Below are 16,713 nucleotides of genomic sequence, written 5' to 3' on the forward strand. Positions count from 1 at the left end.
TGTGTGCAAGATTTTACGCCCTTTTACAGCCACATTACAGTTGGCTATAGTCATTGATCACATCAATGCATATACATTTTACATTTTTGTTTTTCAAGGTTTTTGCTCATCGCTCCTTCTATTAGTGTGGAAACCCTAGTAACAACTCTGGAAACTCGTTCCATGGGCCCATAAGGGAGAGAGGCACCCTTGTACGAAAGCATGGTGCATAAATTGTATTTACTGACTGGTTGAATTCTCGCATGTGTGTTCTCTTCCAAACACAGCAGTTCATTATTGCTAAGTTTCGAGAAAGACATCTCCTAAAAGTCCCGAGAAATGTAAAAGAAACTGTGTTCACATTCAATGTCCTGGCATCTACAGTTAGTGCACCCATCTTCATGTAGCCACAGCATCTCCCCCACACATAGTCTACCCACACATGGTGCGCTAAAATGGGAAAAACGAATACCCAGCGTGTTGGTTTGGTTCACTTGGCATTGGCATTCTATATGCTGCTGCATCGTACTGCCACAGATGTTCAATTCGATATTTTCCTCCAAATTCAAGTGCTCAAATTTGTATTGACCTATGTGGCTTGTCTTTTTAAAAAAAAATGTAAGTAGGTACATCAAATTAGTACTGAAAAACTAGTCACTCAGTTACAATACTGAAAAATGTAAATAAGGAATTTCCAACGATCAAGCCTAGTGGATGCCAAGGGTAAAAGCATGTTTGAGGGTACTGTGTTGTTTGTGCTGGCTTTAACAGTGGTCTCTTTGCTGTTGCAGATTGTCCATCCCGTCTATGGAGAAGCGAAGAAGTCTTATGGTTTGGATGTTGCTAGAAATGCACTGCACCAGCCTCTTCTTAGAAATGCTGAACCATTTTATGCTTATATTGTAGCTGACACTATTACCATGATATTGTGATGGTGATGTGCCCATGTCTATATGGACTGCTGCTAAGGATTGGTTATATTGAAACGAGTGAAGTAGACTATTCAGTTTCTGTACTCTTAGCCAATTGAAATAGAGAAGAATGAAATGGATTTCATTGCATTGTATGTTTCAATAATTGGTGTAAAGAAATATTGCCTGTCTTACAAAGCATTGGTTCAGGTTAGCTATTTATTAATGCACATCATTGCACCTCTGTATGTGCCGAGAGAAATGTTTTTAAACTAAGTAATCGCAACGCTTGGTAGCAACACTTTGATTTTTCACTGCAATATGTAAATGGTATTAAGAAAGTGTACAGCGGCAATCGGAATTTCGCGCTCTAAAACGTTTGCGCATATCTGTGTGGTGCTTTCAGATCAACAAATGCTTCAAATAATATCGACAAACAAACTTCTTGTTTTTTTTTTTTTTTCGTAGTGCCGTTTGCTGAGCAAAAAGCATATAAGATCACTTAAATTTTTCGCTATTCTCTTCCATCATCAAATGTTACACCATTCTTAATTCGATCATTGGTTCTTCCCTTTACCTTTCCTCTTAGGTGATGCTTAAAATGCAAGTAGTGCGTAGAGTTGATTGGATTGTTTTGTAATATATCCGGTGTACTTTGACCATTCTTGTGTATCAAGATGTCCTTATAAGTGTGCATCTATGTATATATAGTGATCGTCTTCATTTAGTATGATTAGTTGGACATTGTGATAAAGTGGAATATGTAGTGGTGTGTGTGGTCGTGTAAATGTCTGAAACATTGTATGATGAATAGGTTACTTTGTATTCGATTGTATCATCATGCTTTCATTGAACCAGGATAGAGAAGGGTGTCTACCGACCGGGAAACCGGGAATTCTCAGTGATTTTGGATAGTGTGGAAATTCTCAAGGAAATTGTGCTCCCATCAGGGAAAATCCACGGTAACTTTATTGAAAGGGAACGAAAGTCGCGATAAAGCTGACTAGAGATTTTGTGAACGCATTTTTCAAATTCCAACACCGCTGTGTGTAAAGGGCGCATCTCGATGCTCTTCTCGGCTTCGGAGCGGTGGAGTGGGAGAGAATGCGGCTAATGTGTGGCATGCGGGAACCATGAACCACGGCACATAGTATCACGCAATGTTGCCAGGATGTGTTGTATTCTTTGTCGCGCGTTCTGTGCTCTAAAGCCTGATATGCTGTTTTGTTATCGGCGCAGATATCATATAACAAGCACGATTAGTTGTAGAGGCGGTAGCAGTAGATGTAACGAGCTTGAGTTATCTTGCAAGCGATCGCAATCATTCAGGATGCGGATGTCGTTGGCAAGGCCGGTATCTTACAAGCTATCCCGATCGGCAAGAAAAAGACCACGCTTGTTGGCACGCTTATCGGAGAGCTCACTCGCTCTGATGCTGATCTTGAAAGATGCTCTTTAGGACTCTGTGAAGAATAGAATAAATTTCCATGCAAGAGCAAGCGTTACTAACAGATGCATTTACAGCAAGTGAAAGCTTTTTTTTTTTTTTTTTTTCGGTGAGGGCACTGCTAGAACATGTTTTGTAGGGTGCCTTGATGCGCGTTTTGTTGCGCGTTTTGTCCAGGGTGAGGACATCTGCGGCGTCTACTGCGGCGCGGCTGCCATATTTTAGCCCACGGCTTCTTACCAGCGTCTCACCGCTCTACGGCAGCTGCGCTGAGAGGCACGAGACGCGGGGCAAAAAATGGCGTCGTGGCGGCATCAGCCCCTTCAAAGAATGGCAACACCCTAAGGGGGGCGCATGCATCGAGGCACACTAATGTTTTGGGCAGTCGACCGATAATTTTTGGAGCTGCAGCCCGCAATTACCAGCCACAACATTGCTTATGTGGATGTTTTGCTACAAAGCCGAATTACAAGACTTTTTGGAGCCAAAGCATAGCGGCGACCGAAATTCGCAACACCGGCACTGTCCCACTTGCTCGATTTGGCGCGCGATGTTGGAAAACAGAAACGTGGCCACCATAATTGGATGTGGTGTAGTTCAGGCTGTTGCAGTGCCTTCATGCAGTCTTATACCGCAGCTATTTTGCCTTTTTTTTTTGCGATAACAGTTATATAGACACTCAAGGCGAATTTTTCGTCTTCGCCATGATCTTCCATAGGAAGTCCAAATCGCGATTACATCACCCCGCATGTCGTATACTTTATGTGCGAGTGAAAGCACGCGAGCACTGCCGACGAACGGATCTCAAGTAGAGGTAAAATGAGCCGACCATCTTCTTTGTGCGGGTAGGGGCATTTGCACCCCCCTCCTCCCCCAAAGCCTGTGCCAGGTCCCAACCCCTCTCTTCTGTGCCTGTCATCCACCTCCTTTGTCAGTCTGCCTGTTGAGTTCGCCCCCTTTGTCAGGTTGCTTTGCCTACCACTGCCCAAATAGGGTAAGGAGAATCTTGTCCCCGCTTTCTACCTCTCTACTCCTCGCTCCACCCTTTCCTGCTTCCCTATGCACATTTCCAACAAAGGCCTTTTCGGCGCCGCCATCTGGGCTGTTGTCAATATGCGTGACCCCCATAAAATGCACTGCTGAGGCAGTGGCATCAACCTTTGTCCCCCCCCTATCTGATTGGATGATCGAGCTGCTAGCCTATATTCATATAGAATTCCTCTTTCTTGCTATCGGATTTATTATTTCACCCTCGCGATGAAACTGTGACTGTTTCTCTGACGTGTAACTGTTTTCGATGTTGCGCATTCGTGAAGAGCAAATGGTTCGGCTGGGCAACATGATAGCATAGGCGGCTGGGCAACGTGAAGCCGTGGCAGCAGAATAATCGCAGTTGTACAGTGCGTTGAACCAGCATTTGTTTCGTCTTTGCACGTGACACTCTGGCAAGGCATCTAATTGTGATTGCTACACCTCAGGCTCAACAAAATTGATTTTTGTCACGAAAAATAAAGTTTTTTCTGGTTTACTGCTTCAAATTGCTGCTTTTACCAACTTCACTATATTGAGGGATTCCATAAAACATACAGCCGCATTAGAAGCCGCTTCTTCTGGCCTGGTCCCTCCACTTCGATTGCAAAGTACATCTCGTCTTGCGTGCTATGTCAACGGCCCAAGCGGTCGACTTCACCTCCTGCTGGCTTGTTACAGCCAATACCATGTACCGAGGAACCTTTTGCCATTGTTGGAATGGACCTAGTCGGACCTCTTCCCATAACGTCCACAGGATATCGATGGATTGTGACAGCGGTTGACCATCTCACACGGTACGCAGAGACCGCTCCTCTACGCTCTAGTTCTGCCTCTGACGTGGCCACCTTCTTTCTCGGAGCCATTGTCTTGCGTCATGGTGCACCCCGCGTCCTTTTGAGCGATCGCGGCAAGGCTTTTCTGTCCACACTAATTGAAGAAATGCTTAAAACTTGCGGCACAGTTCACAAGACAACATCAGCATAGCACCCTCAAACCAGTGGATAACAGAGCGATTCCACCACACACTAATTGATATGATATTCATGTATATTGGGCCCGCTCATGACAACTGGGACACAATCTTACCATTTGTGACGTTTGCTCATAATACCGCCGTCCAACGCACTACTGGATACTCACCGTAATACCTCGTTTACGGGCGTTCGGCGACATTCACGATTGACGCTTCATTCCTGTGCACTCCAACCGACAATTATACAACTATGCTGGAACAGTTCGTCTCGAGACTTCAAAATTGTCGGCAACTTGCTCGGCTCAATACAGAAGCCAGTCAACACAATCGCAAGCAGCGGTATGACAGCTCTCATCATGACGTGTCTTTCCGTCCTGGTGACGAAGTGCTCCTTTGGACGCCTACTGGTGTCCCTGGATTGTGTGAAATGTTTCAATCGCGATTCCTTGGACTCTACATAGTTAATGAACAAACATCGCCTGTAAACTATCATGTTACTCCAGTTGAGGTTTCGTCCAAACCGTCGCTGCCGTGGTTCAGAGATAGTACACGTTTCACATGAACTATCTTTGTCTTTTCGACGTCTGTGCCCAGTATAAGTCGCGGCCAGGCTGGCCGCTTCAGCGCACGGGGAAATTAGTGTGAGCATTATTTGCATGCTTCATCATCTCACCTGTAAATACTCATCATCACCACTTGGGTCTGAGTAGCGGGGCTCAGGCTCGAGGAGGAATAAAGAAAACTCTTTCGGCTTAAACGTTGTCTAACAATACCTTCGATAGTTTGGCATTTGGTTAATTTGGACATTTTTCCCGGTCCCGTGAAGTCTGAACTAACGAGATTTTACTGTAATTTGGTTATACATTGAGATAATGTAGAATATGTACTCAAAGGTGGGGTCGTGTAAGTGTCTGAAACATCACATGGTGCATAGGTTACTTTATATTTTATTGCATCATTATGCTCTCATTGAAGCAGGATTGAGACATTAATGGGCAATGGTAAACTGTGCAAGTACACACAGAGAAAATATTTTTTATGCAGTCCACATAAATGTGCCGGTATTTCTGACTACCAAAAACTGTGATATCGTTCTATCCCCTGTAAATGTATAGTTTTCCTTCCTTCAATATTGTAGTTTATTAACTTCGTTCGCTCATATTTTATTTCTTATGCTTCATGTGTTGAATTCTGAAGTTGTTCAGTTGCTGTGCAGCATTTTATGGGTACTCTTGTGGGAAGGAAAGAAAGTACAATAAATACTGCACTGGGCCGGCGGCCAATATAATAAATTTGGCTGTTTAGGTATAGTAACAGAATTACATCTAAATCACATCCCTGTGCATTCACTGAATGTTTTTCCATGTATTAGATGGAGTATTTACATACAAAGAGAAGGGAGCTTTTGTAAAACTTGTCATTGCACACTACTACTGCAGCAACATGTTCTTCGTAAAGACGAAGGTGATCGTGTACTTCATTTACAAGTGCAGCAACCTTTCTTTATTGCCTGGCATTGTAGTCCACTTGCAGACTGTCTGTGTCACGTGGTCTGCATTGCCTTTCTCTTCTCCCTGTGGCTTTGCAGGTTCCTTGTCTTGCACATCCCGTGAGCAGTACCTTTCACTCGCGTCTGTACAAGATGGACGGCATTCCTGCCGTCAGTGCACCTATGTCACCAAGTTCAAGTCACGCATGCAAAGACACCTTCGCAAACACACGGGCGAGCGTCCCTTCCAGTGCCACCTGTGTACAGCTGCATTCTTTCGGAACACCCATCTCGCAGAGCACATTCGCACCCACACAGGGGAGCGTCCCTTTTCCTGTGACCACTGCAATGCATCATTCTCGCAAAAATGGAACCTCGTTGCCCACATGCGCATCCACACAGGAGAGCGTCCCTTCTCCTGTGACCACTGCAATGCATCCTTTTCGCAGAAACAGCACCTCGTTGTCCACATGCGCACCCACACAGGAGAGCGTCCCTTTTCCTGTGACCACTGCAATGCATCATTCTCGCAAAAACAGAACCTCGTTGCCCACATGTGCACCCACACAGGAGAGCGTCCCTTCTCCTGTGATCACTGCAATGCATCATTCTCGCAGAAACAGCACCTCGTTGACCACATGCGCACCCACACAGGAGAGTGTCACTTTTCCTGTGACCACTGCAATGCATCCTTTTCGCAGAAACACCACCTGATGTACCATGTGTCCAGTCTTCATGCAAACAAGAAGCCATAAAAAGTGAGTGGTCTACAGCCTTCCTTCAAAGAGGGGGAGGTGTGCCAGGATGGGGAGAGCTTCTTGATTAGAGGTGACAGTGAGAGAGTAGGTTGAGATTTGGGAAGTAACTTAGATTGGCAATTCACGAGGGAGAAGGGCATAAATTTGTAGGAGGAAAGGGCACTGGTAGAAGAGAGCACAAAGGAGAGGCTGCCTTCTTGAGATATGAGTAGCCACACAACTGTGCACCACTTTTGGGTAACACTCGCTCCATCAGAAAAACTGGTGAGCGGCCACAGGCACTGGGAATCAAACCCTGTGCCTCCCAAAGCTGGTGGAAGAAAAAAAAACTGCGCCGGTAGGGATCAAAACCACAATTTTTTAATTACGTGTCCGATGATCTACATATTGAGCTATGTTGGCAGTGCTTTTATTGTTTGTCCACCTCGATTTGTTTGCCTTTGTCATAATAGTGCATATCAATTAAAAACTACAATTAATGAATAATGAGGAATTTTATTTGCGAGCCCACTCCCACATTTGCCTTGCAAACTACTCAGATGTCTCGTAGCTTGAATGAACCCAAAGACTAGTATATTTATATATTTTATATTTAGAACATACTGGCAATACTCATTCCAGATGTTTGCAGGAAGGGCAAACAATAAATGGCATAAAAAAGAAAGAACTCACGCAAAATACTAGCACAGACTTTTTTAGAATCAATGTAAAGGTCAAGATGTACATTCATACATGTGAAACTTCCATTCATAAATGTGAACACTTAGATATGCATTGCTTATACATCCATATCATACATACTTATGAAAGTACAATCATACCATCATACTTATGCACAGGGCTGGGCAAAGATACTTTGAAATTGTATCGCGATACGATACAAGATACTCAGGCAAGAAGTATTCGAGATACAGATACAAGATACTGCCGTAAAAATTGTATCTTAAGATACTTCGATACATTCTCAAGTTTGTTATTATAGGTCCATATAATGTAGCATTAAACGCCTATGCACGAAAATGTCTGCTTGAAAATTTATTAACTGTGACCTATTTTGTTTCACTTGAATGAAATGTCTGTTAGTATCTCAAAAGTTTTGCCCTTCTTGCTCAAAGTACATTAGTTTCCTTCCAAAACAGCTTCTTGAGGCTTGTTTTAGCTTCTTCACAGGACAACTCTTTGTACACTTCGCTGACAGCGGTACTTGCTTTGCACAGCTTGCCGACCATCTAGCAGGTTGCCATATAATCACAATAACTTCAATAAGAAGCCTTCTCACGACGGCGTAAATACCGGTGTGGTCTATTACCTTGTCCGTAAAAGACAGCTTACACAATACCGTATATCCGGACAGGTGTACAGCAGCAACAACGCTGGTAGCGACATTTTTCTTTCTTTTTTTTGCGGGGGCGGGGGGACGCATGGTGTATACTAAGAGTTTGAGACCTTTCGCTAGCGGCCCGGTCCGCACACATGACCGTCTTCGTCTCATTTGTGTTTATGACTGGTCTCAAGCATTCCTTTCGTGAGGAACCTGTGGTCACCATGTGCTGAAACATAACCGTGGAACAAAAACTCTATATTTCAGAATCCGCGTCCAGATATCAGTCATTCTGTACATTGGTATCGATGTTTCTCGAATCCTGACTCCAAATCGCCTTCACCTATATATGAGATATGGGAAAGGGTTCCTTTCAAACGTCATTTTGTTCAAACTCTCTCCCACCATCTTCACTGTCCCGGCCCTTGCAACTAAATTTCGCGACTGCGGCCCCCTGACTATAAGCTCAGTTTGAGGCCCCTGGTGTATACGTAGATGACGTAAAACTGCAATGAATTTTCATTTTCTACATATCTGCCGGCATAAAGGATTCTTTCTTGATATACTCACTAACGTGCAATCTTTTAGCAATTTTTCTTCAACGAGCGAACATGTGCAACACAGAAACGTCTCAGACGTATTGTATAGTTCCACAAAACGTCGCAGGACACCACCGCTATTCGCACTATTGCCACTTATAGCTCCCATTACGTGGCGATTAGTAATGCGAAAAATATTTAAGGAAGCCTAAAACAGGAAAACAAATATAAGTAAAATAGAGAGGCGGTTGTGTATCAAACATTCACATTGAACGAGTACAGAAACACAATACAGACGGCGCCCTGAATAGCTATGAGCATCAAGTATTGTCAACTTACCTGTTGAGACAATAGAAAATTCAGTGCCTACGGAAAATTGCCTGAAACGGCTCGTTGGGACGCTCATGAGCAAAACAGAGCATTCGGTAAAACAAAGTTTCTCGAATTTCTTCCCTAACATCTTTAATATGGTTCCTAATGATTTCCAATATTATAATGCAAACTCGATTTGGCTATTTTCCTAAGCGGTAAGCAGAATGTTTTGTACTGTTTACTCAAGGTACGCCCACGTAATAATATATTTGTTTTCAAAATCGCCTTGGCAACGTGTAAATGTGTAAAGAGTAGTGGAAATAAAGTAGACAGAAGAATAAAGCAGAGGTCTTATTTTGGGAGCGCGTTACAAAAGACATACTGCAGAGACTTAGGTAATGTATAAGGGATGCAAAATGACAGCTAAGAAAGCACTTGTGCTAATAATCAAATTATGATTTCATAAATTCTTCGAATAAATGCAGCAAGAAGTGAAAAATACGGTAACCCAAGATATTTTCTGTTAGGTAAACGCTTGCTCTTTCAGATCTAGCACCAGCACCAGTGGTGCTAACGTTGTTAGATTCTTATTTGCATATAAGCTAATTCATGGTATGCAAATCAAACTTACATCCACGAGATCCTTCAAATCGTTGATAAGTAAAATGCACGCGACGCAAAGGAACCCCATTCCTGCACGCATCACATTTCGTTACGCAGCAAGACGCAAGAGAATCTTCAATACCGACAGTGTAGCAACATCAGTATTTGCGCGATAGACGCGGCGCAGAACAGTGGTTAAGAGCAAGTGTCGCGACATTGGCGCAACTAAAAAGAAATGGAGCAAACAAAAGGTACGTGGGCTGGGCGTACACGACCGCGCGCTTGTCTTCCTCATCTTCTGCCCTCACTGGGGTAGTCTGGCGGAAAAATTAAATTGCGTCACTGCTCTAACACTTATTCAGATGGCTTAGTGGCACCAGTACCAGCTTGAGAAGCGGACCATGGCCAGCAATTATTGTTTCGCACGGTTGTGTTGGGATAGAAGTATCTTGTATCTGAAGATACACGATACATTATCGAATGTATCGGAAATACAGATACAGATACTCGTCTTTCGAGAAGTATCGCGATACAGATACAAGATACCCATAGAGTATCTAAGATAGTATCTAAGATACATGTATCTTCGATACTGCCCAGCACTGCTTATGCAGACATATTCAGGAGTTACCAAATAAAAAAGGTACAGATTTTAATAGTATTTAGTGAAACCTAAATAGTTTTTTTTCTCGCTGAACATGACAGAAAACTGGAATGGCCTTCTTGCCACATTGCCATGTTAACAAATTGCGCTCTGTTTGAGACAGCCACCAGGATATCGTAATTTAATTTGCTAACTGAGAAGTGTAGTTTTCATTGCCTAACCCGTTTATAATTGCCTCGAGGAAACCTTCAGGTGTCTAGTATGGGAGAGCAGGCTCCAAAATCAGATACCTAACATTTGGTCTCCAAAATCAAATGTTTAATTATATAAGTAATCAAATATTTAATTTATCCATGCATTAATTAGACAAGCAGCACATTTTATTTAATAGCACAGTTTATGCAATTTCTCTCCAAAATTTCAAATAGTTGTACACTATTATTTAAAGACAATAATTTTGCTTCTTTTTCAGGGGCAAGTGTGTTTTAGTGATGGCTATTTTGACACAGGAGATTTGAAATGTTGGGCAGCTGCTGGAATTGATTACCTGTGCCTTTTCTGCTACTCTCATTTAGTAGTAGTGCAATAGATTTTCGGCATGTATAGAACACGCCTAGTTGGTCTTTTCACGCAGGTGCAGTGGTGCCTCTGCAAGTTCTTAAACCGCCTCCAGACAGTTTGGCAGCTTCAAACATTGCAAGTGCATTCCCACAAGGCCTCCCCACACTGCATGGTCATCTTCAGTAAAAGCTCAAGTAAAGACTAAGGCCAAAGCCATATCCAAAGTTTGTACAGCATGCATTGCACATCCTGTCGTGAAAGCATGCTGCTATGGACATTACTACCACAGTGTACCTGAAAACAGTGGCCACAGTTGAGGCTGTGTTTATTGTCACAGTCCCTTTTTGACTTGGTAACATTGTAGCACTTTGTGTGTTGCCGTAGCATATCGACTAGGAGTCTAAGGGAGCTCACAATAATTTCTTTTTGAACTGCATTACAAAATTTCTCACGTGCAAGCACTGTATAAGGACATGTTAAAATCAATGTATCTCTGCCAGGATTCACGTAAATCTTGTCGGTTTGGGAACATGGGCATGTTTGTTGTTTGCTGTGAATGAAGCCATGTGGAACTTAGCATGCACATCAAAGACTTTCTGAAGTTGTTTTTATGTCTATTTAATTATTAATGTCCTTATCAGCTGTTTAAGACATATACTGGAAATTTGCTTCTTCACTCATCTGTTTTATTTGGCTATGGGTGAGCGGTCGCCGTATCTTGATCGTGTTTGCAATGCGTATTAGTTGTTCCCAGGACTGGAATTTTAACTAGAACTCATATTGTTGCTTTATTCCTGAGGGAACCAGACATGACGAACACAGTACCCTGCATACTCTTCTCGCTCATCATTTAACATAATGACCTTCTGTTAAACTATAGTTTGGTTCATATTGTCTCTCATCATAGTCATATTTGAACTACAACTTCTCAGTTGTCTTAGTGAAAGATTATTATTTTAGTTGTGATTCACAAGGAACGGCTGGCATGTAAAGTAGATTCCTTATTCATTCAAATGGTGGACTTCATTTTGTCCTCATGAGTGCTGAGCAGAACATCTGAGTATCTGGCCGAAGTTGTGCTTAACCAGTGTCACCCAATTAGTGCAAGCAGTGTTTAAAAATATGTGTTGTGTGCCTTTTCTATTTAGAATGGTAGTCATAAGATAGAGCATTTACATTTTTATGAGCTTGCCTTCAGCTACTGAGAATGTTAGATATTTAAGGTTGCTATGAAAAAAAGAGAACTCGCGTGTTGTTATGTTGATTTTGGTCACACCTGCTGGTACTTCGTGATGCATTTAACTCTATCCTTACCATTTGAATTGCTTGTGAGCAATGTGTGAAACTGCATTTTTAAATATTATGCTATGCAGAGAAGAAGGAATTATTCTACATAGCTGTAGTTAGTGTACAAAGATTGATTTTTTCCACATCCAACAGAAAACTTTTTTACCCAGCTTCAAATATACTGCATCTTTGTATTGCATGTTGCTTCACAGTTGTCAACTTCATTTCTTGTACTGCATTATATTGCACTTGTCTAGCATTTATTCGCCTTAACTTCTATAGTCTCAGGGGCAGAATGGGTCAAAGTACGTTTTTTTTAATATTTGGAAAGCCAGTATTTATATTAGGAAGCACAATTTATGTACAAATCTACTGAAAGGATGTCACGAATGTTCTAGTTTTCACGCTGTGTTTGTGGGAACCATAACTTAATTCCTGCTTCTGTGTTACAACATTCATTTTGTTAAGTAGGCTTTTATAGTTTTGATTTTGCAGCATACCCTCAATGTAGCGTAGCCTAATCCATCTTAGTCAGTTTAGAGATACTGGTTACGAGTGGATGAGCTCCAAGTTAAGGAAATTCTAACCCTTCCCCTGTTTACGCTATTGTACAGTACACTCGATAGCTGCAGCTGTCATTGGGCCCGATTTAGCTTATTCACAAAGGCCCCGCATGCATACTACCATTTTAACCAAAGAGGCGTATGCAATTTCAACTGCCATGAAATACATTTTTGGGCGAAAGATTAAGAAAGCAGTTGTATTGACAGATTCGTTGAGCGTTGTGCATACGTCGCACAATGGCAAACCACATAAAAATGCAGCCCTTAATGATCTTGAAAAGCCTTTAATTATGGCATATTGAAGCGCTTGAAATATTAGTTTGCTGGGTGCCGGGTCACGTTGACATTGACTGAAACGAGAAAGCAGATGCTTGTGCAGCAGCAGCTGCACAAAGAAGCATCCTTGGTGAGATTAGTGTGCCATACCAACATCTGAAAGCGCTTGTCCGCCACATTCAGTGTCAGAAGTGGCAAAGGAAATGAGATATTGAAAACAGCAACATGCTCAATACTGTTCAACCTCCGATAAAAAAATCTGAGCTTTCTGTTGCCATGATATACAGTGAAGTTATGGTTCGTGCCGACTCCGAATAGGACACACCTACGTCGCACATTCCAATCTCTTAACCGGCCCTGGCATACCTACATGTGATAGATGTGGAGGGAACCTGTCTGTTTTTACATGTTCTTACGAAGTGCCCACCAATGGAGAGAGAGTGGAAATGCAACTTCCCCGATGTTTTCGAGAGACACATCCCGCTTCGCCTATCACTTTCTTTTTTATTAGACAGCCGCATGGTTTTCCTTTAAAAAAGCTAATACACTTTTTAAAACTTGTCGCAGTCCAGCCCTCAAGCTGAGGGTTAGGCTAGCACGTATTTTAGGGCTATTGGTGGGTTGTCAGTGCCTACCTCGTAGGGCCACTTGATGTAAGCCACTAGATATGTTTGTCGTCCTTGATTACTGTGATACTGTGTGCCTCCTTTCTTTTTGCTTATGTACTTTAATCGTCACTGCTCATGGACGTCTCCACTACAATCACGCGAAAGCCAGATTAATTTTACACGCTAACATTGGAAATAATTTCTTTCACAGTGATTGCTGTGTTTACGCAAACACTCTTAGTATCCACGGTCATAATATATGCTTTTTAAAAGTACATGTTTGGTATTCACATCACAAATTTTTTCATTATCATAATATTATTATATTGACTTATTTTACACACATTTTGTGTGCAGGATTGTACACCCTTTTACAGCCACATTACAGTTGGCTATAGTCATTGATCACATCAATGCATATACATTTTACAGTTTTGTTTTTCAAGGTTTTTTCTCATCACTCCTTCTTTTAATGTGGAAACCCTAGTAACAACACTGGAAACTCGTTCCATGTGTCCGTAAGGAAGAGGGGCACCGTTGTATGAAAGCATGGTGCATAAATTGTATTTACTCACTGGTCGGATTCTCGCATGTGTGTTCTCTTCCAAATGCAGCAGTTCATTATTGCTAAGTTTCGACGAAGACACCTCCTAAAAGTCCCGAGAAATGTAAAAGAAACTGTGTTCACATTCGGTGTCCTGGCATCTACAGTTAGTGCACCCATCTTCATTTAGCCACAGCATCTCCCCCACACTTAGTCTACCCACACATGGTGTGCTAAAATGGGAAAAACGAATACCCAGCGTGGTTGGTTTGGTTCACTTGGCATTGGCATTCTATATGCTGCTGCATCGTACTGCCGCAGATGTTCAATTCGATATTTTCCTCGAAATTCAAGTGCTCAAATTTGTATTGACCTATGTGGCTCGTCTTTTTAAAAAACATGTAAGTAGGTACATCAAATTAATACTGAAAAACTAGTCACTCAGTTACAATACTGAAAAATGTAAATAAGGAATTTCCAACGATCAAGCCTAGTGTGATACCAAGGGTAAAAGTATATTTGAGGGTACTGTGTTGTTTTTGCTGGCTTCAACAGTGGTCTCTTTGCTGTTTCAGATGTGTCCATCCCTTCTATGGAGAAGCGAAGAAGTCTTATGGTTTGGATGTTGCTAGAAATGCATTGCACCAGCCTCTTCTTAGAAATGATGAACCATATTATGCTTATATTGCAGCTTACACTATTACCATGATATTGTGATGGTGATGTGCCCATGTATATGGTTATGGACTGCTGCTAAGGATTGGTTATATTGAATCGAGTGAAGTAGACTATTCAGTTTCTGTACTCTTAGTCAATAGAAATAGAGAAGAATGAAATGGATTTCATTGCATTATATGTTTCAATAATTGGTGTAAAGAAATATTGCCTGTCTTACAAAGCATTGGTTCAGGTTAGCTATTTATTAAAGGGACCTTGAAACGGTTTTTTGAAGTTTTGTCAGCGTTTAGGCAGGAGCATCCCCAAATCATTTGCACCTGTGTACCAAGGCCGCTACGGAATTTATATCTATACCCTCCTCCTCACCACTGCCTTGCACCCTCAACTCACAGACACCCTGACATCGCCGGCGATCGCAGCGCTCTCATGAGCGCACTCGACGGTTTGGGCTTCGCCCAGCCATGGCCTCAGATATTAGGCAGTTTTAATAATAATAATATCTGGGGTTTAAGGTCCCAAAACCAAGATATGATTATCAGAGACGCCGTAGTGGAGGGCTCCGGAAATTTCGACCACCTGGGGTTCTTTTAACGTGCGCCTAAATCTAGGTACACGGGCCTCAAACATTTTCACCTCCATCGAAAATGCAGCCGTCGCGGCCGGGATTTGATCCCGCGACCTTCGGGTCAGCAGTCGAGCGCCATAACCGCTAGACCACCGTGGCGGGGCATTAGGCAGTTTTAGAATAGCGTACGCTAAGTTAGCGTTTGCGGCCCGCTATTTCCGTCACTTGACGGGAGCCCGCAAGCGGTTAGCGTACGACGCATGCGCAGTTGCGCGAAAAGCCAACGCAAAGCTCTGCGTACGCTATTCTAAAACTGCTATTGTGCGCCGACGGGTTGCGTGAAATCTCGGAGGCCCAACAAAGACGAAGCTCGCAGAGTGGTTGATATCTGCTCAGACAGGTGCCGCCACACTACCAGCAGATCTTATTTTATTCTCCTGTACGGCGACAATCTGCAAAAGCATGCGGTCAAACAAAAAATAATCCGAGAACGATCATCGATAAGCTTAAACTCGGGCAATGTGGTTGTGTCTTCAGGGGTGAAGTTGCAGCCACAAAAACGTGGATCGTGGCATTGAACGGATAGCGAGAGCGTGACGCTCATTGCAACGACGAGCTGAAGGGATTCCGTGCGCCAGATGCCTCACGAACATTGCACGATGTCGCAGCTTTACAATGTGGTACATAACACGGCTAGGGCAATTATGTCCAAGGAAAGGAACCTCGAGATAAACACTGCCGCTTAGCTCACGCCAACACAGAGTACGTTGTAACACAGGCAGGCGACGCTCGCTGCCCACAGGAGGTTCAGTGACGTGTACTGGACATATCCAATCAGATCAGCCGCCTGCATGACGTCGCGCTTCCAATACGACGCGCACTGGAAGTGGGCGGTTTGAAAACGCGTTTGGCTGAGCCGCTGTGATCGGTGGCGATTTGCAGCTTTAAAGCCTTGTAATACATTACACAGTTTACGCACAGAGCTTAAATCGGTCGGTAAATGAGCCTTAGGACTTGCTCTACCATCTCAGTGTGTTCGTACAAAATCGTCAAAACCGTTTCAGGGTCCCTTTAATGCACATCATTGCACCTCTGTATGTGCCGAGAGAAATGTTTTTAAACTAAGTAATCGCAACGCTTGGTAGCGACACTTTGATTTTACATTGCAATATGTAAATGATATTAAAGAAAGTGTACAGTGGCAATCTGAATTTCGCCCTCTAAAACGCTTGCGCATATCTGTGTGGTGCTTTCAGATCAACAAAAGCTTCAAATAATATCGACAAACAAACTTCATTTATTTTTGTCGTGCCACTTAAAAGCATATAAGATCACTTAAATTTTTCGCTATTCTCTTCCATCATCAATGTTACAACATTCTTAATGCGATCATTGGTTCTTCCCTTTACCTTCCTCTTAGGTGATGCTTAAATGCCAAGTAGTACGTAGAGGTTGAGTGTCATTTGTTTTGTATTATCCGAGTGTACTTTGACCTTCTTGTGTATCATATGTACTTATAAGTGTGCAACCCCCAAAGAGAAAAAAGTGTGATAATAATATTACTCGTCTTCATTAGTATGATTATTGGGGCATGTGAGCAAAAGTGGGTGCAATAGTGTTGTGTGTGGTCGTGTAAATGGCTGCAACATTGTTGATGAATAGG

General features: G+C 42.6%; 1 protein-coding gene across 1 annotated transcript in view; it reads left to right on the top strand.

The window, feature by feature from the left end:
• Positions 1-16,713, top strand: part of LOC119406429 (zinc finger protein OZF-like) — a 54,795-nt gene that overhangs the window by 14,153 nt on the left and 23,929 nt on the right. Inside the window, exon 2 of the mRNA XM_037673175.1 lies at positions 5,931-6,589. Coding sequence (XP_037529103.1) covers positions 5,931-6,586 — 656 coding nt within the window. The 3' untranslated portion in view covers positions 6,587-6,589. The remainder of the gene's footprint in view (positions 1-5,930; positions 6,590-16,713) is intronic.

This window comes from Rhipicephalus sanguineus, chromosome 10, assembly GCF_013339695.2.
Source record: "Rhipicephalus sanguineus isolate Rsan-2018 chromosome 10, BIME_Rsan_1.4, whole genome shotgun sequence".
NCBI lineage: Eukaryota > Metazoa > Arthropoda > Arachnida > Ixodida > Ixodidae > Rhipicephalus > Rhipicephalus sanguineus.